Source organism: Coenobita brevimanus, chromosome 62, assembly GCF_032717465.1.
Source record: "Coenobita brevimanus isolate Jiangsu-jjx chromosome 62, ASM3271746v2, whole genome shotgun sequence".
Lineage (NCBI taxonomy): Eukaryota > Metazoa > Arthropoda > Malacostraca > Decapoda > Coenobitidae > Coenobita > Coenobita brevimanus.
The window spans coordinates 6,254,648-6,282,545 of NC_137015.1; the positions used below are offsets into that span (position 1 = coordinate 6,254,648).

General features: G+C 42.6%; 1 protein-coding gene across 1 annotated transcript; it reads right to left on the bottom strand.

Annotated features, from left to right (window-relative positions):
• Positions 1 to 546: 546 nt before the first annotated feature.
• Orc6 (Origin recognition complex subunit 6) lies at positions 547 to 25,981 on the bottom strand. Its single transcript, XM_080275715.1, has 7 exons — positions 25,874 to 25,981; positions 17,642 to 17,712; positions 17,316 to 17,442; positions 10,452 to 10,615; positions 10,035 to 10,112; positions 8,656 to 8,776; positions 547 to 1,076 (listed from the first exon to the last, which is right to left on the bottom strand). The coding sequence occupies exons 2-7, from the start codon at positions 17,701 to 17,703 to the stop codon at positions 873 to 875; spliced, it is 756 nt and encodes a 251-aa protein (XP_080131841.1). The 5' UTR covers positions 17,704 to 17,712; positions 25,874 to 25,981; the 3' UTR covers positions 547 to 872.
• Positions 25,982 to 27,898: the final 1,917 nt, after the last annotated feature.

The window sequence follows — 27,898 nt, forward strand, 5'->3', positions numbered from 1 at the left end:
TGCCTTTACTATTTAACCAAGAACCTTAGGGGAAAGAAATGATACATATTTCACATCATCCCAAACGGGAGCCTGAATGAACACATGTTCATTCACTGTAAACTCAAAAATCAGACATCACCACAAATCTACAGTTCACTCCTCATCACAGATGTGTAATTTACACAACTTATAGATGGTTGACTTGTAAGGAGACCTAAAGCCATATGAACTTGTCATTATAATGGTTATTGGGTATCAAGTTTGGGAAAGGTTCTGTGGACCTGACTGAGGAGCAACCAAAATTTGTAGAGTCTCTTGTTAATGTAACACCACCTTGTCAGTGCTAATATCAGGTTGTCCTCAAAATACAGCAATAATGTGTTATACCAACGTCGAGCTGGAAAAGTTCTTGCAAAAAGAAAAATCGATTCTTTGTACACAAAAACATTTATTCATTTCAGTTATAAAAGGAGAAAGGTATTTAAACAATGCCAAATCCATCTTGGACATAACAGTTTTCATGTACAGTCCACTAAAATGGTGGAAACAAAAAATCATGGTATTCTTACATTTCAAGGTTTTATTAAACTCAAGACTGACGGGGTTAAATGTAGGCAGTGTCTAACACTCACAAGGAGTCTTCCCAGTAGCTAAAATGAAAGAGGAAAGACCCCCATTTCCCTTAAAGTATTACTGGCTACCAGTTAAACTATATGTAGGCTGATTAATCAGCCCAGTCACATTCAAACAGAGGTACATCTATAAAGAATGGTGAGTGATTAGTAAAATAAACAGCTACTGCATACAATCCTTACTCCCCCATCCCTCAATTACATGTACACTCCATCCACATTACAATAATGTACAAGGTACTTCTTAAAAGTCTGTCCCTAATCAGCTGCAGCTGCTGCTGCTTCCAATATCTTTTTCTTCCAAGCTTCAAAGTCATCATCTTTATCATTTCCATTCCTTTCCTGCTTTCCAGCCTTACTGTTGCTCTCAGTCCTCCTACACTTCTCTGGGCATGATTCCTGGAGTTTCTCCTCCACCAGATCCATTAGTGTTCTGGTCCGTTTTGCTCCAGATTTCACACCCTAAATACAACATACTGGACTTTAGTATGAATCACATAATGCATTGTATATTTTATGTTTTTATTAGTTATTATCTCTATTTCACCTGACATGCAGGGAAGTAAAAAGAACATAGCAAGTATATAACAGGTAGATGTCTTTTCTTCATTGTATGATTTATTGCAGTAATATGACTGTGCTGCTGTCAGGGAGAGAAGTAACAGAGTGGGGAAGGCGTAGGGGTATCAATATGCTCAGAAGGTTAAGGAGAGAATGACAGAATAAACTACAGACAAAAAGTACAGCAGTGAAGACAGCATGAGTACATTAATACTAAACTGCAGAACAGAAGAATTTTCTGAAGTCGACTGTGGATAGCTCTCAAGGTAGAATATACAAAACTTGCGTTATGTAGCAAGTCCTCATTATGGTAAAAAACATAAAAACTTTTTCTGTACATCTAATTACAGTACCAGTATTACAAGTTGGGGGACTGGCAAATAAGCTTTACAGGCTGCAATGGAAATTGTAATTGGAAATTTTTTCTGTGAATAACTGAATTCTGAATTTTGAGAGAGAGAGAGAGTGTGTGTGTGTGTGTATACATATATATCTATTGCCAGACGCCTCAATCCTGTCTGGGGTGGCCACAAACAAATCGCCTCCAAGTCGCCCTGTCCCCCGCCATTTCACTGTCCTGCTCCCAACTCTCACCCCCCTCTCTCATATACCTCTCCACCCCATCCCTCCATCTCATCCTCGGCCTCCCCCTCCCTCTTCCCCCGTCCACCTCACTCACATACACTCTCTTCGTCAGTCTTTCACCCTCCATCCTCTCCACATGGCCAAACCACCTCAGTGTGTTCCTCATAACGCTTCCTATCACATCCACATCCACACCACAACGCTCCTTTATATCCTCATTCGTCAGCCTGTCTCTCCATGTGCCTCCACAGGCTCCTCTTAAATCACTCATTTCCACTGCTCTCACTCTTGACTTGTGTCCTTCCAACAACGTCCAAGCTTCACTTCCGTACGTTAGAGTTGGTATCACAATACTGTCAAGTAGTAACTTTTTCACTTCCATGCTCACTTCCCTGTTTCTTATCACTGCTTTCAAAGAACCAGCAACCTTTCTTCCCTGCTGTACCCTTTCAAGCACTTCACCCTCCAAACCTCCATCCTTACTCATCACACTACCCAAGTACTTAAACGTACTCACATTTTCCAATTCCTCACCATCCAACCTCGCTGTACATTCACTGACTTCACCTCTCTCAAAGACCATCACTTTACTCTTCCCTCCATTCACCTTTTTAGATTCCGTTTCTTACACACTCTCCCAAACTCATCCACCAAGCCTTGCTGGTGGATGAGTTTGGGAGAGTGTGTAAGAAACGGAATCTAAAGGTGAATGTAGGGAAGAGTAAAGTGATGGTCTTTGAGAGAGGTGAAGTCAGTGAATGTACAGCGAGGTTGGATGGTGAGGAATTGGAAAATGTGAGTACGTTTAAGTACTTGGGTATATATATGAGGCCCCGCGTGCAAGAGTATACCCATGCACCATTTTTTAAAAGTGGCAGAATTCGCGTTTAAAGCTTTTACAACTTTGAAGAACGATACCACAAAAACTATTATACCTAGGATAATGACGTTTACATCATTTCAAAGCTGATTGTCTCTACTTTATCCAAAAAATTTTAGTACAGGTACTATTGTTTTTACCCCCCAAAAAAACAAAAAACAAAAAAAATCGACATATTAGCATACAAAGCTGCTGCTTTTATGCATAAACTAGTACTGCAGACCAATAGCTAGTGAGTTCCTTTATGTTGTAAGATGAAGTTGAATGTCTGTGGAGTGGCTGGGTATGAATTTGCCTGGTTATTGTCATAAAAAGTAAGTTTTATAAATTTTTCAAAAAAATGATCTATGCAGCATTTTTTTCATCTGGTCCTTATTGTTCTGTGTTTTTATGTGAACAATAGACACTTTACATCTATTAAATGCAATAACAAACAATATAACACCAATACTACTACAAATAATGATGTTTTACATTAATAATCTTATTGATGATAACAGTGGTTGCGCCTGATAAAGGGTGACGATGTAAACCCAATGTTATTGCTATGGGTTTTCCCCCTTATGTCTTAGGTCATACATCACATCCACCAAGTCCACATAACAGTACATACTCTGAGGGATTGTGGGACAGCATTATCTCAATTTTCAACAAGGTGGTACATGGGTATACTCTTGCGCGCAGGGCCTCATATATATATATATATATATATATATATATATATATATATATACACACACACACACACACACACACAACCTATCCCCCACTATTCAACAGGAATACGTTCCATAAAAAATGGTTGAATAACGAACTGGTCGAATAACAAACTGATTTATCCCATATGATTATTGAGAAATAGGGGGGTTAGGTTCCTGACCACCTTCGTCACTCAAAAAGTATTCAATAAAGATGGAAAAAATACCGGTATATATAAACGAAAGTGACACAGGGATTTGAGCTGTTTTCTTACAGACCTATGTTCTCAAAAAGAAAATTATTTCAGTACGGTGCTACGTACATCTCATATGACTGACTCTTACAGACCTATGTTCTCAAGGAAAATGATTTCAGTACGGTGCTACGTACATCTCAGATGATTGACATTTGATTTTCGATCAAAAAAATATTGGAGAACAAACAAAATATACCTACTAAGTGATACTGAAGAAAGCTGCCTGAATGCCTTTGATAGCATAATTTACTGTCGAACCCACAGACTGGACATGACGTCACCACACCAAACTCAAATATATTTAATTTAAAACCATAAATAGCAATGGACGCCTAACTGGAAGCACTGAAACCTAACTGGGGGGCTTCGCCCTCAGGACCCGCAATGATTATAACCTACCTAATTTAGTGTAAACTAAGATGTGCATTCCGTAAAACTGGCGCAAAAGCAGTATCGTGTGAAAAGAGTATTCATTAATCATTGGCGCAGTCGTCACCAAGGTTGCCACTTGGTATTTTTCATTACCAATGTGGGCCAAGTTGGTAATGAAAAATTTGCTTGGTAATGAATCAGCATGATCCATTACCAAATGGATTTTTCACATGTATGAAGATACAGAGGATGCAGACGGTGGACTGTCTGCTCTCTCTGATAAATCTGCAAGCCTACATGATGCAAAAATAATCAACATGGTGCTATTTATAAGGAGAGTGATTATTTCCATTTGTATACAGGGTATATAATTAGTGAAGGATAAATGCTTGCTTTACGAATTTGGTAATGAAAAGTTAAGCTTGGTATTGAAAACTGGAGTTTGATAATGTGGCCGAGTTCAGATCTGGCAACCCTGATTGTTACCTGACCATGCGCCAGTGAAGCACTCTCAGGTTGGTGAGCACATGACTACACTTGTCAGGGGTACTGGGTAATAGTAAGGGTCTTGGATGGAGCCATGGTGGTGCTGTAGTATTCCATGATTCCAAAAAAAAATGCAGTCAGATGAAGAGGCAACTGATCAGCAGGGCACTGTGAAGGAGACAGGCAGCTCAGCTGGTCTGTCTGGAGGTGCGTGGTCTGAACTGTCGAAATGGTGGGGATAATCATGCTGAACAACAAAAAGGGGTATAGATTTATAAATGTCGAAACAACAAATTGTTGAGTAACGATCAGTTGAAAAACATGGGTTTGGTGTATATAATAATTTGAAAGCCTGATGAATGGGAATAGAGAGCAGAACAGCTGTAAACATGATTGGATTTGGGGGTGTGCAGAAAAGGAATGCAGTGCTGGGAAACGTGACACTCACACAGGTGAAGGACACTGTGAAGCGGATGAAAAATGGGAAAGCAGCTAGGGCTGATAAGGTGTACGCAGAGATGATTACGTGTAGTGGAGCGAGTGGACTGAAGTGCTTGTTGGAGATATGTAAGAAGGCAGGGATGAGCAAAACAGTGCCAGCAGAGTGGAAAAAGGCTGTGATTGTACCCCTGTACAAAAATAAAGGTGAACGGGTGAGTGCAAGACTTATTGTGGCATGAGTTTATTGAGTGTTGTAGGGAAGGTATATGGAAGGATTATTTTAGAGAAAGTAAGAGAGATCTCAGAAGTCCTAGTGGGTGAGGAACAGAATGGCTTTAGGAGTGGCAAAGGAAGTGTGGATCAAATATTTGCAGTGAGACAGATTTTGGAGAAGACTTGTGAGAAGGACTATAAGGTGTTTAAGGCATTTAAGGATCTGTAAAAAGCATACAACAGAGTAGAGAAAGAAGGATTGTGGAAGGTTTTACGCATGTATGGTGTAGGTAATAAGCTGCTAGATGCTGGGCGGAGTTTTTATGATGGTATTGGGGCATGTGTAACAGTAAATGGGCATCTAACTGAAAGATTCACAATCAATGTGGGTGTGCGACAAGGTTGTGTGATGTCCCCATGGTTGTTCAATAAATATATGGATGGGGTGATGAAAGAAGTTAAAACATGAGTAATGGAGAGAGGGATGGTGTTGATAATGAATGGTGATGGATGGAATATCTCAAATTTGTTGTATGCTGATGATGCAGTGCTACTTGCAAATACTGGCCAAGTGCAGCATTGTGCTGATGTTTGTGAGCGTCGTGCCTTGAAAGTAAATGTAGAAAAGAGTAATGTGATGGTAACTGAGAGAGAAGGTGATTCCCAGTGTGATGTTACAGTGAATGAGGAGAGACTAGAAATGGTGAGAGTTCAAATACCTGGGTACAGTAACAGAAAAGAGAGGAAAATATGCAAAAGAAGTGGAAAGCAGACAGTGACATAAGGAAGGAAAGTAGCTGGTGCTATGAAGGCCCTGATAAAGATACAGAGGCATGTGTCGCAGCTGTACAAGGCTTACATGAAGGGGTGTTTGTGCCAACTTTAACATATGGATATGAGACTATGGTGTGGCATGAAAATGAAAGGTCAAGAGTGAGAGCAGTGGAGATGGGACTGCTGAGGAATGTAGGAAATAGTGTGTTTCGTGAAAGATGCAGTGAGAAAGTCTGTGGACACCAGAATCAAAGAGAGTGTACTGAGATGGTATGGTTATGTGGAGAGAATGGATAACAACAGTGGTGAAAAAGGTATATATGAACGAATTTGAAGGAGGGAGGAGTCGAGGTAGACCAAGAAGGTGGATGGATATGGTGGATGTGTGTGTGAGGAAGAGATGTATGGAAGTTGGTGAGGCTAAGGGACTGACAAGTGATAAAGCTGGCTGGATGAACATTGTAAGAAGTGCATGATCAGGGATTTGGCACCCTTTCTAAACATGACAATGTTCAGACTGGCTCTATCTGAAACGTTTATGTGAAGCTACAGAACGTGGTGAATGTTTTTGGTGGATCCAATAGAGCCAGGAATTCCAGGGGTTTGAATGATGAGTGAATGGAAGCATGGCCCATTGGATTGGGCAAATTTGGGTGCTCTGGACATTGCTACTCTTCATCCTGCCCCAAGGTGGGAAAGCAGGTCCGGATGATGATGATGATTAATATATATATATATATATATATATATATATATATATACATAAGGCTGCTGGCAGTACTGTCAAAGAAGAGGGAGAGCGGCCAAGTACAATTTGCCACATGGGCACGGGAAGTAATTCCATCTTGTGCAGCTGTGATACGCAATGCTTAAGAGATGCAGTGGTATTAGAGGTAGACTGTGAGGTAATGCTGATTTTGTGTGTGCCGTGTGTTGGGAAAAACAGGTGGATATTGTCAAGCATGAAAAGACTGAGCTTGCTGGTGCGTCTCCTGAGTGTGTGGAAAAGTTTTGTTGTTTAGGAGATATGTGCTGGAGCTAGCTCTGTGGCTAGAGTGAGGAGTGACTGGAAGAAGTTCAGGGAGCTGTTGTCTCTCCTAACACTGAGAGGGTTCTCCCTCCGTGCTAAGGGATCTTTGTATGCAGTATGTTAGGAGTGTAATGCTATGTGGTATTGAGACCTGGGCAGTAAAGGAAGAGGATATTTGCAGGTTCAAACGTACTGAAATGACAATGATTAGGTGGATGTGCAGTGTGTCCCTGAGTGTGAGGCCTGGGGGGGCTAGGTTTAGAATGGAAGAGCTGAGGGGCAGGATGGGACTGAAATGTATTGGTGTCATGATGTGGAGAGGTAGATTGAGATGATCTGGGCATGTGGAGAGAATGGGGGATGATAACTGGGTGCAGCAAGTGGGAAGTGCTAATGCTGGGGGTAGGGTTGTGAGAGGTAGACCGAAAAAGACAGGGGATGAGGTCATTGAGTGTGACCTCAGAGATAAGGGAGTGAATAGGGAAGCTGCCAAAGATCAAGTAGCATGGAAAGCTGTAATTAGGTGACCAAGGCTGATGCATGCAAGCACGTTGGAGTCTTTGAACATGAAACAAAAAGATAAATACAGTGAGCTGTCACATAACACGTGAATACTGCCCCCAGAAGGTCCTGCTTTAAGAGATTTTCGTGTCATTGAGCCATATGTTTACATGTTAAAGGGTTTCACGGTTCACAAGTTCACCTTTTGGGACAATTTTCAGAGACTTTTCCCAGAATATTTACCTACCTAATAATGACTTCATTACATACAAACATTGGAGGATTCCTCACCTTGAAATGAAGAGGTTGTGGGCTTGCTGGGGGAGGGGAAGTGGGGTTCTAAGTAGGGCAGGACTCCTACTGGTCCCTAGGTGGCCAAAAAAAAGAGCAAAGATCACACAAAGCACATGTGCAGCCAGAGACAGTGGAGAGGGTAGGCTCAACTGGGGCAGGATTGCTCAGTGGAATGTGACGACATCCCGTGTGGACACACGACAGCCATACGTCATTGGCTGATGCAACCCGCGCTGTGAATATCACTGCCCACGTTATGTCTGTTCCTACCGCACTATGACCAATATTTTCACGTAATGACTTCAAACCATAATTTGTGGCCTCAGGCTGTGTAATCCCTATCGCCGCTGCGTAAAACAGTTTTTGAAAAAATGGGCAGATTTTTTCACCAGCGTTATATCTTTCATTTTCGCATTTTGCCCATTTCCTGGCCTCAAAAATTGCCTTTCGTGTTATGATAGGGAGGCGGTGGCTCAATCGGTACAGAGGCGGCCTGCAGTCCTACTGGACCCAGGATCAAATCCCAGTTGGGGCAGGGAACAGTTTAAGGATTTGAAAATTCACAAAAGCAGACACCACTGATCTACCAGAAGACCCGCTGACATGTCATAAAAATACCCTCGCTAATACTGGTACACCAGTCCTGTATGAGACAGCCCTAGCATGTATTCAATATGGATGGTGGGTGTTATCACTGAAGTGGTGACCTGTAGAGGTGTATGGTATGTAGGAGGACTATTGGGCCTTGGGAGCAGGCTGTGAAGCCTATGCCCAGAGTTGGGCATATTAAAAAAATATATAAATAAAAAAATATAGTAAATAAAACTGCATGTAAAGTGAGAGCTGACTGTGTGTGTGTGTATATATATATATATATATATATATATATATATCTACACACACACACACACAATCGACTTTCTCTACTCTTCTTACGTGTTAAGCTAACCTTTTTTGAATGCAACTCCTCAGCAATCCTGGTCATGGACTCCTCTAACTTCTGCAACACCACACGCTTACTTCCACTGGATTCAAACAGTCGCCGCTTGTCAACTTTCACCTTCATCACCCTGCAAGGTAATGACTGTACTGTGACTTAACACCTTGAATTCAGTCATGATTCTGTTTATCCCTGCTGCATCCAGACAGTTTTATTCGGTTTAGGGAGATACTTTAGTATTTTATATGTGACTTAACTGCTTGAATTTAAATACTCCTGCTACCGCTGGACATCTATTATTTCCAGCAGGGGACTGACACTTGTCAAAATGAAGGAGTTGGTGACTGAACAACTGAACCAGTGGACAGCTGAACCAGTTGACAACTATGCCAGTGACTATTGAAACAGTGGACAACTGAACCAGTGGACAGTTGAACCAGCTGACATTCATTCATTCATCATCTTATCCTGTGTTGCCCCATGAGGACGACAGCAGCCCAGGGCTAGCAAGTTGGTCCTGACATCTAAGATGTGAGCGGCCAGCCTCACTCATCCCTGAGTGGCATTACGTGAGCAATAAACCCCAACCTCCCCTTGGATATAAACATGCAGCGGCTCAGTCCGATTGGAGAGCCTTAATTGCCCATCAAACCACCAGGTGCCATAATTTGGTTATATGGTTACCACCCAGCATAGTAAATGGTTTCCTGGTGTACAGGAAACCATTTGGCTTGTCACTCAGTGCAGAGTCACCCATAGACAGAAGGAAGAGGAAAGAATGAAGGAAAGAAAGACAGAAGAGGAAGGACTGAAAGAAGAAAGAGAGGAAAGGGCAGGCACATGACAGCAGCACTTCATGGAGTGAGTGGATGGTATAGTAAATTAGCATACGTACCAGTGGATATAAAGTATGAACAAGCTTACAGTTCATAAAAAAATTTATAATTATGATACGTTAGATTAAAAATTTACTGAGGAACATATTCATCATTGTTGCTCAGTTGTCCATTTGTTCAGTTGTCACTGGTTCAGTCGTCCGGGAACTGAGGGAGTTAACTAGAGTCTTATGATTATATATGTATGGTATCTACTATAGCAGACTGCATCTGTTCAATAAAGCTGTCTGGTAGCAGTGGGAGGGAAAAAATAAATCACTAAGGGGAAAGGGTAACTGTGATATCAGCTAAAGATCCAGTTTGGCACTTTGCTCACCTGAGGTTTTTGCAGCTGTTGCATCACAATCATTCATAATCATCATCCAAATATTTTTTTCCCATTTAAAGGTGGAGTGAAGTATGGTTCGAGAGATTACAAAAGAGGAAAAACTATTAAAAGCATATTTAGTGAAATGAGCCACAGACATTCACACTGCATTCAATAAATCATACCTGGTAGCAGCAAGGACAGCAGCAACCTGGTAGAGTGGCAAACTTGTATCCACATCAGCCCTCACACTTGCCTCGTACCTGAAAATTTCACAGAAGTACAATTAGGCTGGAGTTTGGAAACAGTAGACACTAGATACTTCATTTCACTATTTGGTACATATACTATGCTGTCTAACAATTTCATATATGCAATGAAACCATATGCAGTATAGTGTACTGTAGTACCTGTAATGCATTTGTCAATAGAATACTGTATACAGTATTTCAGTTTAGTAAATAAGCAGTGAACTGTGGTGCATAATGCACTACTGTATCAATTTTATGCTGACTGCTTTTTTCATACAGAAATATTTCTTTTCAGTAAACACAAACTACATATGTAAACTTTTAGTAGCTACTGATTAAGTATGTACGTACTGTTTGAGAACACGGTATGCAAGATCTGTGGCCTGGGTAGCTGAGTGTGTTACACAAAGGTCAGTCACAGTGACCTGAGGTGCCAGGTTCAGGAGACGGGACACGGTGTGACTCAGTGCTACGTACTGGGGGTGAGTCAGACCAGAGAGCCGCACTACTTGCATCTGTTTGTGTGTACAAACTTACCATCATCATACAGTTCTAGTAACAGACAAGAAACAATACTACTTTATCAATCTATTGCCAGATGCCATAATCCCATAAGGGGTGGCCACATACAAATCGCCTCCATGTCTGCATGTCCCCAGCCATTTCACTGCCCTGCTTCCAGCTCACACACTCCTCTCTCATATACCTCTCCATTCCATCTCTCCATCTCACCCTTGGCCTCCCCCTCCCTTTCCCCCACCTCTCCATTTCATCTCTCCATCTCACCTTTGGCCTCCCCCTTCCTCTCCCTCCCACTCTACCTCACTCACATACATTCTCCTCGTCAGTTTCTCACTCTGCATCCTCTCCACGTGGCCAAACCTTCTCAGTGGGTTTCTCCTAATGCCTCCTATCACATCCACATCCACACCACAATCCTTCACTTCCTCATTTGTCAGTCTGTCTCTTCATGTGAATACTTCTCTCAAATAACTCATTTCCACTGCCCTCACTCTTGACTTGTGTCCCTCCAACAAGGTCCAAGCTTCACTTCCATACATTAGAGTTGGTATCACAATACTGTCATGCAGTAACTTTTTAACTTCCATTCTCACTTCCCTAACACTGCTAGCTTTTCAAGTACCAGCAACCTTTCTTCCTTGTTGTACCCTTTCAGGTACTTCACCCTCTAAACTTCCATCCTATCATACTACCAAAGTACTGTACTTCAACGCATTCACATTTTCCACTTCCTCCTCATCCAACCTCCCTGTACATTCAGTAACTTCATTTCTCTTAAAGACCACTACTTTACTCTTCCCTAGATTTACCGTTAAATTCCTTTTCATACACACACTCCCAAACTCATTCACCAAGGCTTGGAAACAATACTGGTTACAATAAAACCTCAGTAAGTTGGTATTTAATGTCAACTTTATACAAGATGGAATGGCTTAGTTACCAGAATTTTTAAAATAATTAAAAATGCACTAACGTAACTTCTGTTTAAGTTCTCCATCCATCCATCCATCATCCAATTCAGTGTTGCCCCATGAGGAGCGTAGGACACGGGGCTTGGCAAGTTGGTCCTGACATTTAAGACCTGCCAAAATTAGCACATACAGTAATTACCTGTATACATATTACATAAAGTAAGTGGTGGCGCAGTTAAGGAGAAAAGAAGGCTTTTGCGGGAATGGAAGAAGGGTGGTAATAAGGAGGAATACTTGGCTGCCAAGCATAGGGCTAGAAGAGAGGTACACAGGGTGAAGTCTGAGTCACAGAGACTTTTATTAGATAACCCAAATCATGGGGTAAGGAAAAATATGATATTTAAGGTGGCAAATCAGATGAAGAGGGATAATCGGGATATTATAGGTGAGCAGCGTGTGAAGAATGATGAAGGAAGGGTAGTGGTGAACAGTGGGGATATTAAAGATGCATGGAGAGAGCATTATAACTGCTTGTTGAATGAGGAGTTTGACTGGGACAGGGAAGGTTTGGAGCCAGTGGAACCAGTGTTTGGCCCTTGGCCATTGATTGACGCTGCTACTGTGAGTGAGGCAATAGGCAGGATGCAGGTGGGGAAGGCAACAGGAGTTTTGGGGTTGACTGCCGAAATGTTGAAGGCCTCAGGAGATATAGGGGTGAGGTTAGTCACTGACCTGATAAATCTGATTATATATCAGTGTCCCAGATGATTGGTTGAAGAGTGTAATTGTAAATGTGTATAAAGGGAAGGGTGATGCCCTGGAAAGGGGAAATTATAGAGGTATAAAGCTCTTAGACCAGATAATGAAGGTCATGGAGAGAGTTCTAGAAGGTGTGATTAGAGAAAGAGTGAATATTGATGAGATTCAGTTTGGGTTTATGCCAGGCAGGGGGACCACTGATGCCATATTCATTGTTCGACAGCTTCAGGAAAAATATATTGGGAAGAAAAGGGCCCTGTATTTTGTTTTTGTTGATTTGGAAAAGGCCTTTGACAGAGTCCCTAGAGAGGCGGTGAAGGCTTGGAGGAGTGGCTGTTAGGGTGGTTATGGCCATGTATGTGGGTGCTCACACCCAGGTAAGAGTGAATGGAGATTTGAATGATGAGTTTTCAGTGAATGTTGGTGTGCATCAGGGGTCAGTTTTGAGCCCCTTGTTGTTTATCATAGTACTTGAAGCCCTCTCACAGGACTTCAGGGCCCTGTGGGAGATGTTGTATGCTGATGATTTGGTGTTGATTGCAGAGAATGAAAGGGAGGCGAAGGAAAGTTTTAGGAAGTGGAGAGATGATATGGGGCATAAGGGCTTAAGGTTAAATGCAGATAAAACAAAAGTGATGATATCTAGGGTTGGTGATGGTACTGTCAAAGACGAGGGACAGTGGCCATGTGCAGTTTGCCACAAGGGTGTGGGAAGTAATTCCATCTTGTGTAATGTTTATGCCAGGCAGGGGGACCACTGATGCCTGTGGGAGATGTTGTATGCTGATGATTTGGTGTTGATTGCAGAGAATGAAAGGGAGGCGAAGGAAAGTTTTAGGAAGTGGAGAGATGATATGGGGCATAAGGGCTTAAGGTTAAATGCAGATAAAACAAAAGTGATGATATCTAGGGTTGGTGATGGTACTGTCAAAGACGAGGGACAGTGGCCATGTGCAGTTTGCCACAAGGGTGTGGGAAGTAATTCCATCTTGTGTAATGTTTGCGATGAATGGGTGCACAAGAGATGTAGTGGTATCAGAGGTAGACTGCGAGATAATGCTGATTTTATGCGTGCGGCGTGTTGGGAAGAGCAGGTGGAGATTGTCAGGCGTGAAAAGATTGAGCCTGCTGGTGAGTCTCTTGGGTGTGTGGAAGAGTTTTGTTATTTGGGAGACGTTGTGTGCTGGAGGTGGTGCTGGAGCTAACTCTGTTGCTAGGGTGAGAAGTGGTTGGAAGAAGTTCAGGGAGCTGTTGCCTCTCCTGACATTGAGGGGACTCTCCCTACGTTCTAAGGGATCTTTGTAAGAAGCATGTGTTAGGAGTGTAATGCTGTATGGTAGTGAAACCTAGGCAGTAAAGGAGGAGGATATTCGCTGGCTCAGACGTACAGAAATGACAATGATTAGGTGGATGTATAGTGCATCCCTGTGTCCAAGGTCTGGGGGGGCTGGGTTCACGATGGAAGAGTTGAGAGGTAGGATGGGACTGGAGTGTATTGGTGTTGTGATGAGGAGAGGTAGATTGAGATGATTTGGGCATGTGGAGAGGATGGGGGATGCTAATTGGGTGCAGAAGGTGAGAAGTGTTAATATTGGGGGTGGGGTTGTGAGGGGTAGACCGAGAAAGATGTGGAATGAGGTCATTAAGTGTGACCTCAGGGTGAAAGGGCTGAACAGGGAGGCTGCAATAGATCGTGCAGCATGGAGAGCCGCCATTAGGTGACCAAGGGCGACGCATGCAAGCATGTTGGAGCCTTCAAAACGAAAACGATTTAGAGACTTGGTCACACTAGTATGCGTAGGCCCATTTATGTTTAATGATGCTTGATCATGGTAGGATGCAGCCAAAGGAAAAGCTGCCTGATAAGCCTGAATTTTCATGGCATAAAGGCTACAGCCCCTTATGGTTTGACATATCAAGGATTTATTATATTTCCATATGTATGTACAGATGAATTAGTTACAGTATGAATAATCTCATGTGTACAGTGCTTGACAAAAGTATTGGGCCCTCGGTGCCCCCCAACAAAACAAACCATTCAACTATGGAAAAAACATGTAAATAATGCATTATAATTACCTTTAATGCTTGGTAGGGTTTCCTTTGTGCCTCTTCACGGATGTGAGACGTTGTGGAAGTGAAAGGGCCAGGTTCCTCGGGTGCTGGGGTGATATACTTGTCCAGGACTCACAAATGGCTGCTTCCAGCTTAGGCAGAGAGCTCACGTCCTTCCCTCAGAGATTCTTCTTTGCGAGGTACCAGAGGTTTTCTATCGGGTGATGTCTTGGCTATTGCATGGCCTGTCTTTCATGAAGGAGACCTCGCACTCACGAAGCCAGTTGGTGACAGATTTGGCTGTATGAGCAGGTGCACCGTCCTGCTGAAACACTCGTGCACCTGTGAACTCGAAGGACTCACAAAGCAGATACCGGTAAATGTCCTGATTCACTCTGCAGTTCCTGGGAAGCACAACAAGCTTCCCCAACCCTTTACCAGAGAAACAACCCCATACCATTAGTGAATCAGGGTGTTTAACTGTGCTCTCCAAGTAACGGGGGTCAAGCGGGTCACTACCTCTGCGCCAATACACGCCTGCTCCTCGATTACAGGTAACGGTAAACGTTGCCTCATCAGACCACAACACTGACAACCATTGGCCTCACCTCAGGTAAAGTACTTGTTAGCAAAGGCAAGCCTACGAAGTCGCTGGTTACGTGTAAGAAGAGGCTTTCTCACAGGCCTGTGGCTTGCGTAACCAAGTTCATAGACTCTTCGAGAAACAGTGCGCACTGAAACCTCACCAAACACTTCCGGGTTGCTCTCTTTAATTCTCCTTGCAGTCACACGAGGATTAGACTCCACTGCACATTTTAGCACGTTAACAGACCTCGGGGAAGTTTTCCTGGACCTACCAGACCATGGTTTCTTTGTGGGAACGTCACCACTATTTTCCACTCGGTAACAGGCACACCACCTCCGCACTGTCGACCGAGCCACACCAACCAAATCACTAATTTCCTTCGTGGGGTGGCCTGCCTCCTTTAGAGCAATGATCTGTGATATTATTTCACTAGACAATTCACGGGTAGGGGCCATATTAAAGTAGCAAAAGCCAAAACACTGCGGTTCACTAGGTAAAAATTGGCGCAACGAGAGGGAGGAGCAGCCACATTCCCCTCTCTCACTCAGCCCGCAGGCAACTGAGGCGCCAGCCAACCAGCGCGGAGTAAGGCCTCAGGCTGCCGTGACGTCATGTTAGCGCCCAAAACTTCTGGCTAAATTTTTTCTCCCAAAAAAGGGTGATTCTTTTTTCGCCAAAGTATTGCGCGCCTTGACTTAGGCGCGCAGTACTTTTGTCGAGCACTGTACATAAACGCCATACATATTTTTGATGTTTATTAAAGTGTTAAAAGAACTACTTTGCATAAACAATACAATATTGCAATCTGGTGCCGAACTACATTATTATGATGGATGGATGGATGGATTACTATACAGTATACAGCTTTACTTCACATCCATAGTGTTGTTGTGAACCCTTCACAATATATGGAAAAATATGATAGTTAAAAAATAAATACTTGTAAAATAAAGAACCTACCTTGAATCCTACACTATAATGCTGATTATGAAAAAGTACCATAACGCAGGTTACATTATGCACCACGAAATGTGTAAGGGTGGATTAACACGGTCAACGAACATGAACAAACACTGCTGAAAAAGCATTCGCCAATGTTCACGAACTGTATATGCAGTAATCTTGTATGCCTCCGTGAGCATTCATTCATGTTCTGGGACCTCTATAGTAGAAGTAGGCTTCAGTAGCCCAGTGCAACAACTCAGATACCAAAATGTCAAAGGAAGAGAAGGCAGTTGCATATGCTGGAATTGTCGTCCATGGGCCACTGAAGAAAAGATGATATTCTGACACTCATTCGAACATTATCAGCATGTACAAATGTGATTATGCTCATCAGCTCAGCCATGCATCCCCACTAACTATGTTTGCTATTGTTTGTTCATGTTTGTTCACCAAGTGTAACCATCCTATAAGAAAAATCGTATTTCAGATATGTAGTTCCACGCAGTGCAAAAATATGGGCATAGCTGGATATAAAACACACAGCAAAAATATGGACATAACTGGAACTCCAGAGTAAGGGTAGGATGAAAGGATGCCACTGTTAGGGCTGAAGAATGCCTTGGAGGAATAGCTAAAAAACATAAAAATAAATCAATAGCCCCTGGGAGCAAGTTTGCCAGGAAAAAAGGAGCAATTTTGACAAGTATTATCTCCAGTATGTTCCACTGAGGTAAAGCGTGGCAGACTTGGGCCAGGACTGTGGAGATTCTGTCTGAGATATCAGGGAAACCAGGGACATTGATTACATCTGGAAGAGATAGCGTAGCAACACTTTTTCTCTATTGATTCTGATGAGGAAAGCACAAGCCTTTTTTTTTTTTTTTTTTTTTAATGATGCAGCAGTCCCATCCTGGAATACTTTTCAACACAGTATGCTCAGTGCTCCAATGAGTACATTAAAATACAGTACACAGGTACATACATTTACTCCCTCTACCCCCCCAGTCTTTACTCCCTCTCCCCCCCAGTCAGATGTCTTTGACAAGGAAACCTATACAGTGCTGTATTTATATCCCAAGTTTAGTGGGGGATTGTATATTAGAATATAAGACGGAAAAATAACTGCTTTAGGTTGGTTTGTCCATGCTAGGCAACTTTTACAAAGGCAGGGATGGCAAAGAAAGCCACTTGCAAGTGTGACTTTCAGTGTTGTAATTACACCTCTGTCAAGCACTGGAGGTGCAAGGCACGCAGTGTAGTGTGACAAGGTCTGCCCCTGGTATCCAGAGAACCTGCGCCTGGAATGATTCCTGCCAGACAAACAAGAAACTAGTGCGATACCGCCTTTATTACTGACATACACTATACATTCACAAAGTACCGTGTCACCAAATTATGGAAAATTGGCATATGACAATAGGATGTATTGATGAGGACCTTATCAACTGTAGTCCCAGTGATGGCTGCAGCAGTTTCCAGGCAGATGACTGCCCTGGCTGAGGCACTCAGGGCCAGCTGGCTGCCTCCCTGCACTCCTAGCAGCCGGACCAGCTCCTCAGCTTTTCTGTTGCATCACAAAAAAGAAAACAATAATATGGTTATGTCTGCTATAATGCATTTACTATATGGCAATACATCAATAGTGTATATTCCTGACAGAGAGACTGTGCATTATATTCTCTTCACTGCTCTGGTTCACTCAACACTAGAGGGAATGTAATTTAAAAGGAACAGGCAAAAGGAAAATAGACACCAAAGCAAACCTGTAAGTTGCAGCAGAAGTAATGCCTAGTTTATGACCCAAAGTAGTGAGAGTCCCATCCATTACACAGGTCTGCAAAATTAAAGTAATTAAAAATTGTTTAATTTCTGAGTAGTAATTTTTTATTGCACTTTAAAAAAAAAAAAAAAAAAAAAAAAAAAAAAGTTTCCCTCGTATCACATTTTAATACAAAATCAAAAAGAAATTTATGTAAAATACCGGTATAGCAAAATATAAATTTCAGTGGATCTATACAATATTGTTCTAAATGAACTGAAAATGAAAACACAGTCACCGCTGGCATAATGCAGGAATATTTTACCCTGAAGCTTCCACATTATGAAAATTCCTCGTTATAGGGCCATATGTTTACATCTTCCCCACCTTGATTGGAAGAGGTTGTGCACTTGCTGTGGGGAGGTGGAGTGGAGTTCCAAGGGGGGGGGGGTGCAAAGATCACACAGAGCACGTATGCAACAAGACCAAGGGGAGAGGGCAGGCTCAAATGGGGCAGGAATGCTCAGTGGACCATGACAATGCCCCATGCAGACGATGTATGGCTGACGCAACCCGTGCTATGACTATTACAGTACTGGCCGCATTATGTCTGTTCCCACCACTTTATGACCCTATTTTTCCATGTTATGACTGTTTGAACCATAATTTGGGGTCTTTGGCTGCCTTATCTCTATTGTTGCAGCATAGTACAAAAAATAAATAAATAAATAAATGGCCTGCTTCCTCCACCCACATTATGTCTATCATTTTCGCGTTGAGACCATATTTTGGCCTCAAATTTTGCCTTCTGTGTCATGTGAGTTTCACACACTAGGATTGCGTGTTGTGCAAGCGGTGACTGCATTTAGTACTGGTAAATGTGATTTTTTAAACACAGCTATACATAATAGAAACAGTACTATATATTCCATGACTCTGCCAAGTTTCTGCACCAGGCCACTTATGTCAGTGCAATAAACCATGGATCCATCTTTCCTGAAATACAGTGCAAACTCATTTCCTCTACTTTACTACTAAGAGAAAGTTATGTCTGGATGTAACAAGTTTTTATCTTTTAATCGGGACCCCAAAAGCTCTGCAGCATCACTGGGGAGACCGAGGTCTCTTACTAAATTATGTTCATCCTGAGAGAATGACTGTGGCTCATTGCTTAAACACACTGGGACAAGTTCTTTTTCTTCCTCTGAGTCAGTTTCTACATAATCAAGACTGTCAGGTGGTATAAGGATTGGTAGATCAGGTTCATGTGGTACAGTTCTTATTGCTGAAGGAAGATTAGGATAAACAATTTCATTCTGATTTTGTTGTATCCTTGAATTTTGCAGGAACATAAATAACATGTTACCTTGATCTTTGGGTTCCCTCCAAATCATCAGAATACCAAAAGCAAGAGCTTTCTCTTTACCATTTGTTCATTGTCTTAGTTCCCCAAAGCAAACAGAGCAGACCCTGTGAGGGGCCCACTTTTTGTCCAGGTCACCGAGTTTTATTTCAAAGCAGGCATAATAAGCTTTTTTAACAAAATCTGTCATGTTCTGTCTCTGTTTTTTCACTACAAATTTTCCACACGTGTAGCAAACAAGATCAGGAGTTCACACAACCTTTAGATACCATAATATGATGGTTAATAGCACTTGTAGAACAAAATTTTAATTCATCTATAGAAAAAACAAACAATAAATATCACTTATTCAATAAAATACCATAATTTTCAATAAATATCAGAGTGATGAAAAAAGACACGGTCCACTGGAAGTATTTTACAAGCACGCTAGTCAACTAAGTCACACTGAGATACCATATGTTTGCTGCACCCCAGTACTGGTATGACGAGTCACTGTGTCGTGTTCCAGTTATATTCTAGCTTATTATCAAATAAAATAACTGTGTTGTTTTAAACATGGATTTTAATATTAGAAAATACTAAATTCAAACATATTATTTATCATCATCATAAAATATCCATAGGCAAATAATTATACAATACTGTATAGTGTGAAATGACTGTCATATACCTGTATATATACCATAAATGATTATCATACTCTACAGGAAAGTGATATACAGTAATCCCTGTACTTTCCGGACGCCCACTTTCCGGACATCCCCACTTACCGGATATTGTAGGCCTGGACCTTTGGGACCCAAAAATGGCCAAAAAAAGAAAAAAATCCACCCCCTATCTATCTATCTATAGCCCGACGCCCTAATCCCGCAAAGGGTGACCGCAGACAAAACGCCTCCAAGTCACTCTGTCACCCACCATTTGACTACCCTCCCCCCAACTCACCTCCCCCCCATATACCTCTCAACTCCATCCCTCCACCTCATCCTCGGTCTACCTCTCTCTCTCCCTCCCTCCACCTCACCTACATACACCCTTTTAGTCAGTCTTTCATTCTCCATTCTCTTCACATGTCCAAACCACCTCAGTGTATTTCTCCTAATCTTCTCATCCACATCCACCCCACAGCGTTCCTTCACTTCTTCATTCGTCAACCTGTCCCTCCACGTCACTCCACATGCTCCTCTCAAGTAACTCATTTCCACTGCTCTCACTCTTGACTTGTTCCCCTCTTGCAAGGTCCATGCCTTGCTTCCATACGTCAGGGTAGGGATCACAATACTATCATGCAGTGACTTCTTAACTTCCATACTCACCTCCCTATTTCTCATCACTGCTTTCAGTGTACCAACAACCTTCCTTCCCTGCCGTACCCTTTCACGCACTTCATCCCCCAAAGTTCCATCATTACTCATCACATTACCCAAGTACTTGAATGCACTCACATTCTCCATATCCTCACCATCCAACCTCACTGCACACTCTGTGACTTCATTCCTCTCAAACACCATAACTTTACTTTTGTTTACATTAACTTTCAGCTTCCTCCTCCTACACACTGTCCCAAATTCATTCACCAAACCTTGCAGCTCCCATTCATCTTCACTCAACAGTACTGTATCATCAGCAAACAGCAACACCGGGAGCTTCCAAATCTCACCCTCATTCATTAGAGCCACCCCCACATCCACTGCCCTACCCTGCACCTCCTTTACAACCCCATCCATGTATATATTAAACAGCCATGGAGACATCACACAACCCTGTTTCAGTCCCACATTGAGATCAAAGAACTCACTCAGCTCACCATCCACTCGCAGCGTAGCCCTAGCTCCTTCGTACATACTCTTCACAGCACTCAACAATTTCCCCTCTACTCCAATATCCGAATTTTTCCCCACCCGTAATTTGAAATTGCCGCACGGCACCAAACAGCTGTTACACCACGGACCCTCACCCCTTCCTTCTTCCCCCCTCCCCCCTCCCCTGTCAGGGTTGCCACTTGGTATTTTTCATTACCAAATGTGAGCCAATTTGGTCATGCAATATTCGTTTGGTAATGAATCAGAGTAATGCATTACCAAATGGATTTTTCACATGTATGAGGATACACAGGATGGAGATGGTGGATTGTTTGCTCTCTCTGATTAATCTGCTAACGTACATAGCGTGAAAATAATCAACATGCTGTTAATTATAAGAGTGATTACATGTATTTCCACTTGTATATATAATTAGTGAAGAATAAATGTTAGCTTTACAAATTTGGTAATGAAGTTATATTTGGCAATGAAAACTGAGGAGTTTGGTAATGTGGGCATTGTGATCTGGCAACTCTGTTTCCCCCTCACCAACACCCAAACAGTTACTGCCTAACTTCGATCGCGAGTGGAAGCTTATCGTAATGGAAGCCACATGTGCTAATTTTTTTGTGAATAAACTGCAATACCTCGCCACTAGACCACATGGGAATTTACAGTGTTGTGCAGTGTTATGAAATTAGAATTTAGAGTGCAAAGGATTAACTATGGAGTGGAAACCTGGCGGATGAAACTGGCTGTTGAAACTGGCCTGATGCAATTAACAATGTGCAGTGTTAAATAGTTATAACTCACAGTGCAAAGAATTACTGTAAGTTCAGCACAACACTGGATTACTGTACGTGCTTCAAGAGCATTTTCACCACTGACAAAACCTTACAAAAGGCGGCCATAAACGTGCTGTAAGTACCATACCCTGGCTGAGGTACAGTCACTTCTAATTCCTCATTCTTTGGTTCCTTTTCATTTATATCATGCTTTTTGTCCATTATTGGTGTGAATAGGGTCTTTATCTATCTATTGCCAGATGCCTCAATCCCGTTTGGGGTGGCCACAAACAAATCGCCACCAAGTCGCCCTGTCCCCCACCATGTCACTGCCCTGCTCCCAACTCACACCCCCCTCTCTCATATACCTCTCCACCCCATCCCTCCAGCTCATCCTCGGCCTCCCCCTCCCTCTTCCCCCCTCCACCTCACTCACATACACTCTCTTCGTCAGTCTTTCACCCTCCATCCTCTCCACATGGCCAAACCACCTCAGTGTTCCTCATAACGCTTCGTATCACATCCACATCCACACCACAACGCTCCTTTATATCTTCATTCATCAGCCTGTCTCTCCATGTGACTCCACAGGCTCCTCTTAAATAACTCATTTCCACTGCTCTCACTCTTGACTTGTGTCCTTCCAACAACGTCCAAGCTTCACTTCCATACGTTAGAGTTGGTATCACAATACTGTCATGTAGTAACTTTTTCACTTCCATGCTCACTTCCCTGTTTCTTGTCACTGCTTTCAAAGAACCAGCAACCTTTCTTCCCTGCTGTACCCTTTCAAGCACTTCACCCTCCAAACCTCCATCCTTACTCATCACACTACCCAAGTACTTAAACGTACTCACATTTTCCAATTCCTCACCATCCAACCTCGCTGTACATTCACTGACTTCACCTCTCTCAAAGACCATCACTTTACTCTTCCCTACATTCGCCTTTAGATTCCGTTTCTTACACACACTCCCAAACTCATCCACCAAGCCTTGCAGCTCCCCTTCATCTTCACTCAACAACACAGTATCATCTGCAAACAACAGTACAGGGAGTTTCCAAACACTATCCTCTCTCACCAGAGCCACTCCAACATCCACTACCCTACCTTGTACCTCTTTTATTACCCCATCCATGTACAGATTGAACAACCATGGCGACATGACACATCCTTGTTTCAACCCAACTTTCAAAGAGAAAAATTCACTTACTTCACCATCCACACGCACTGCAGCCTTCGCACCATCGTACATACTCTTCACAGCATTCAGCAACTTCCCATCTACTCCATATATTCTTAATACTTTCCACAATCCTTGTCTATCCACCCTGTCATATGCTTTCTCCAAATCCATGAAAGCCACATACAACTTCTTTCCCTTCTCTAGAAACTTTTCCACTAAAGATCTAAGAATGAATATCTGATCTACACAACCACTTCCCTTCCTAAAGCCTCCCTGTTCTTCTCCAACTAATTTCTCTGTTCTTTCTCTAACTCTGTCAATAGGTATCCTACCATACACTTTTCCTGTTATACTATGAAGACAAATGCCCCTATGATTACCACACACTTCTCTTTCTCCTTTTCCTTTGTACAAGGGAATAATTATACCTGACTTCCAGTCCTCCAGGACTCTACCTTCCTCCCAGACCAATCTGCACATCTTCCACATCCATTCTACTACTATCTCTCCCCCATGCTTCAGCATTTCACAACACACTCCATCAGTTCCTGGGGCTTTCCCCGATCTAACTTTCTTCATTGCTTCCACAACTTCTATCCTACTGATTTCTTCCTGTCTTCTCACCTCCATCCTTCTCCCAGACATTCCCCAGCCACTTATACTCGCATTAAATAGGTGCAATGCATGTCTGGTAGGGAGCTGTTTAGGTGGCTTTCAAAGTTAGGCTGGGTTAGGGTCCATAAGTACCAGTCCAAGAGGCAGGGGCCCACTATCCAGACGGGACCACTTTCCGGACATGCCTTTGGCTCTATTACATCGGAGAGTGGAGGGATTACTGTATTCCTATACGCTGACAGTACTAAAGTGTTCAGGTGAACTGGTGAGAAGAAAGACTACAACAAGCTACAGGAGGACCCTGACAGCATGAGAGAATGGTCTGAAAAGTGGTCAGTAAGATTCCACCTCAACCAAATGTAATGTGATGAGAATTGGGAAATTTAATGTGTAAAAAATTAAATGTCATGGATGAGGAGTTGAGGGAAAGCAAAGTAGAAAGGGATCTGGGAGTCAACTGGCAGGGAATTAAAGTTCACAGAGCACCTTGCAGAAAAAATGAATAAGGCTAACAGGTTGGTTGGGATGATAAGGTCATTTGTAGAGTCAAGAGTTGATATTCAAGGCTCTCTTTGGTGCATTAGTTCTGCCACACCCTGAATATCCCTTCATATGCCATGTGAGGTTAGGCTGACCCGAACACATTTTTAAAATGATGCCATTCAGCCACTAACTGTTTTAGGGGTCTGCCAAACCATGACTGTTTATCTTTGGCTAGTGTACTGTATAAGCACACAACATTTGAGTGGAAACACTTTAATAGTTCAGGAGTTAGGAGGATGCAAAGTTCATTGGGGGTCATCCAGTACCCCACCTAGCATTCCATGTAATTTTTTTTTTTCTTCAGATTCTAGATACTGACTAAACACGTCACTAAATCCTGAGATGTTCTACAGTCTGCGAGAGAATCGTAAATCCTCTCATTTTTGATACTCATAATGACACCTCCAGTGATCTGACTGCTGTTAAAATCATTCAGGGGCTTCCTGATTATAAATGTTGATCTTGTTTATGTTTACTTGATTTGTAAATCATTCAGGGGTTTTCTTAATATCAGTGTCAATCTTGTTTATGTTCTGAACATAGATTCAACCAAAGGATTTTCATTATTTTATTTTCATTATATTGTTTTCCCTATGGAATTATAATTGATAATACATTTATTTTATTTTGTTAAGGGCATGCTGAGTAAATAAGAGTGATGTAACCTAAAAATGCCTCATTATTCATTACATGTGCAACTTGCAAAAAATTTGGAGAAATTCATAATTTTACTTTCATTAAAAAACATAATAAAACACCAAAGGGACACATGGTGGATTGGCTACATGTGCCATGTCCTGGGCAACATGTGTACAAAAAATTTAACATTTGTAACTTTGTACATATGGCAAGAATCTAAAAACTAAGTTGGGGTCTTTCAAGACCCTGCATGGCATTCTGGGTTAAGTTTTTTCAACTGGCATACGAAGGGATGTGTAAACCAAGTATGGTGCACATGCAAGGACACAGAGGCAGCAGAAGCAGTTCAAAAAAGAGCTTCGAAACTAGTACCAACCCCAAGGTACCAGTCATACCAAGAAATGTCACAGAGGCTAGACCTTCCAGCTTTGGCATACATTAGAGCACATGATTTAGTTGAGCCATTCATGATCATGAGTGGCGTATACAATAAAAGTGTTTGCGAGTGACTTTGTGGAATGGGGATACAATAACTAGCTCTTCAACAGGCAACCAAGGATATGAGAAAATATGCCATCTGTAAAAAGATAGTAAACACTTGGAACAGTCTACCAGTGATTCCCAACCAGGGTTCCACAGACCATCATCAGGGGTTCTGCAAGAAATCATGAAATAAATAAAATTAACAATTAAACAGATAGTTTTAATTAAAGTATCAGGCTCCACCACTAAAATATCTTTCAGCCATGAACTGGAGGAGTACCCTATATATATATATATATATATATATATATATATATATATATATATATATATATATATATATATACACACACACACACACTGTAGGTAAGGGTTCTGTGGGATATGAAAAACTTTCAGGGGCTCCTCCAAGGTATAACGGTCGGAAATCCCTGCTCTACCACAATCAGTGGTGAATGCAAGATCCATGTTGGTCTTCGGGGGGAAAAAAAAAAATTGGAAACTTTTGAAACAAAATGTGATGTTAGGAAACTTCTGAACCTAAATGTGAACTATTCCGAAAATACTGAGCACAGTCACCTTGATCACAAGGACCACACGACCGTAAGACCAAAGACTATTTTTTTTTTTTTTTATAGTTATGCAGAGCTTGAGTCAGGCTCGTTAGCCTCTTCTAGGTGTGTTATACGGTTTAAAAGAAAAAATATCAAAATGAAAAGTTCTGTGAGTTACGTGGAAAAAATGGTTTTCATTTTTAATTCAGCGCCCAAAATTATGTAATCACAACAGAATAATTTTTTTTTCTTCAATGTATACCTGGTTATGACTTTCTTGAACCCAAACGACGTGTGCTGTTATAAGTACGCACTTCTACTTGTCAGGGAACTATCACATCACTCTTGCGAGTTATGATGCACCATGCCAGCACCTCCTCCCTATTTGTTATGACAAAAGCGGCGGGGATGCTTACAATCCAAGTGAATCCGACGAACCCAGCGTTCGCATTTTACTGATGATGGTTCCTTTAGTTTTCTTGTATAGTTATTACTTATTGAACTCTCCATTTTGCCTGTAACCATCGCTCCGCATTTACTGTTTTGTGCATAGCCATCCTTACTAACATGTAACGACCATTCGGTCTTCCTCCTGATAATGAACATTCTGTGATATTGGGTGCTGGGCGGAACATCCACAGGACCTCCTTGTTATGCTCGATGTTTTTAGACCGACTTCTCGTTCTAAAGACACCAGCGACTGAGCGGGGCCCTCTTTCTAGACCGGAAATAGAACACTTACAAAGGAACAGGGCATAAAAACTCGGCAGTATACCTTAACACATCTATTGTCTCAGTTCAATTCCCTCTCAATATACATACAAAGATACACTGAATATGGGTGGGGTAAAGTGCTAGCATCACATAACACATAGGCACGGTGTTTACGTCTGAGTTAATACGCTGGAGAATATCACAGCCGTGGTGTTACTGTTCATATACTCTGTCTCGTTTCAGGTTAATTCCCTTTCAATATACATACAAGATACACCGAATGTGAATGGGGTAGAGTGACAGGTTACTTACTACTAGCATTACATATCACATGGGCACGGTGTTTAAGTCCGAGTTCATACACGGGAGAATATCACACAGCCGTGGTGATGCTGTTCATACCTAAGTCTACTAATACCAAGTCGGTTCACTTTCCCTCAAGGCGCAGGGAGGCGTGGCTTGTGTGTGACGTCAGTCGGCTTAAGTAACAGAAAATGTATAAAAGGGCAGACGCAGATTAAACATTTATAATAAGGGAAAACGAAGAAGGGGAAGAAGTGCAGACTCGTTTAACCGTATAACATATCAGTAGGTTCCCTCACATCCCTACGCCTTCCCTCACACCCCCATACCTTCCCTACACATTTCAGTCCCTTCCCTCACTTCGGACTGAAAAATGTGTCATGATCTGGATAGTGCAGCATACATCCACTCATCACCACGGTCAGGCGAACTCTGAACTTGGTTTTCGTGCCAGTTGACGTCACTCCGATGCTCCGCCCCCTGTGCCAGCTTGGACCCGTTTTAAATGGAAGATATTCTACTTGGTATATATACTCGGTCTCTTTGGACTATACCTGGCAGGTTGGTCTCTTTGCCACACACTAAGATATTACTCCGGTTCTGGGATGTTCAGACATATGCACAATACTCTGGATAAATTAGAATAAAGACCTTTATGGGTGGTGTTTCTGTCTCACTGTTTTATGTCACTAATAGTCACTTCACCGTAAAGTCTTTTAGCACGACACTGGGATCTGGAGGCGTCGTCACAGGGCTGCTGAGGCCTTGACTTAATTGAGGTGGCGCCCGGGAGTGGGAGGGAGCCCTTCTGGGAAGCCCTTCTGCAGAGGGCATGGGACAGTTCTCTGGGGCGTCGCGGCCCGGGCTTGTGTCTGGTCTGGGGTGCAGGAAGGCCTGTTCCTGCTTGGGCCTCAACCTGGTAAGGGGCCCTTGGGACTGGGGCCGAACAACGTCAGGAGTCGGGCCTGCTGCTTCTTGCTTCTGGCAGAGGGCTGACAGTGAGTGGGTCCAGAGCGGTCTCGCCCTGGGGTCCGTGGGCTGGCCCTGGGAGGCCTGGGACTGTGGTCGCCTCTAGGTCGGGGCGCCGTCAGGGGTCGTCTGCGGCACCTTGTCCGCGGGGTGTCCATCAGGGGTTGTCTGTGGCACCTCGTCAGCGGGGTGTTCGTCAGGATCCGGCGTCATCCAGAGGTAGACTGTAAGGATTGAACCTTGCCTTCGGCGACAGGACCTCGCCACCACTCCTGGAATGGCAGCACCTCCGGGGAACCAC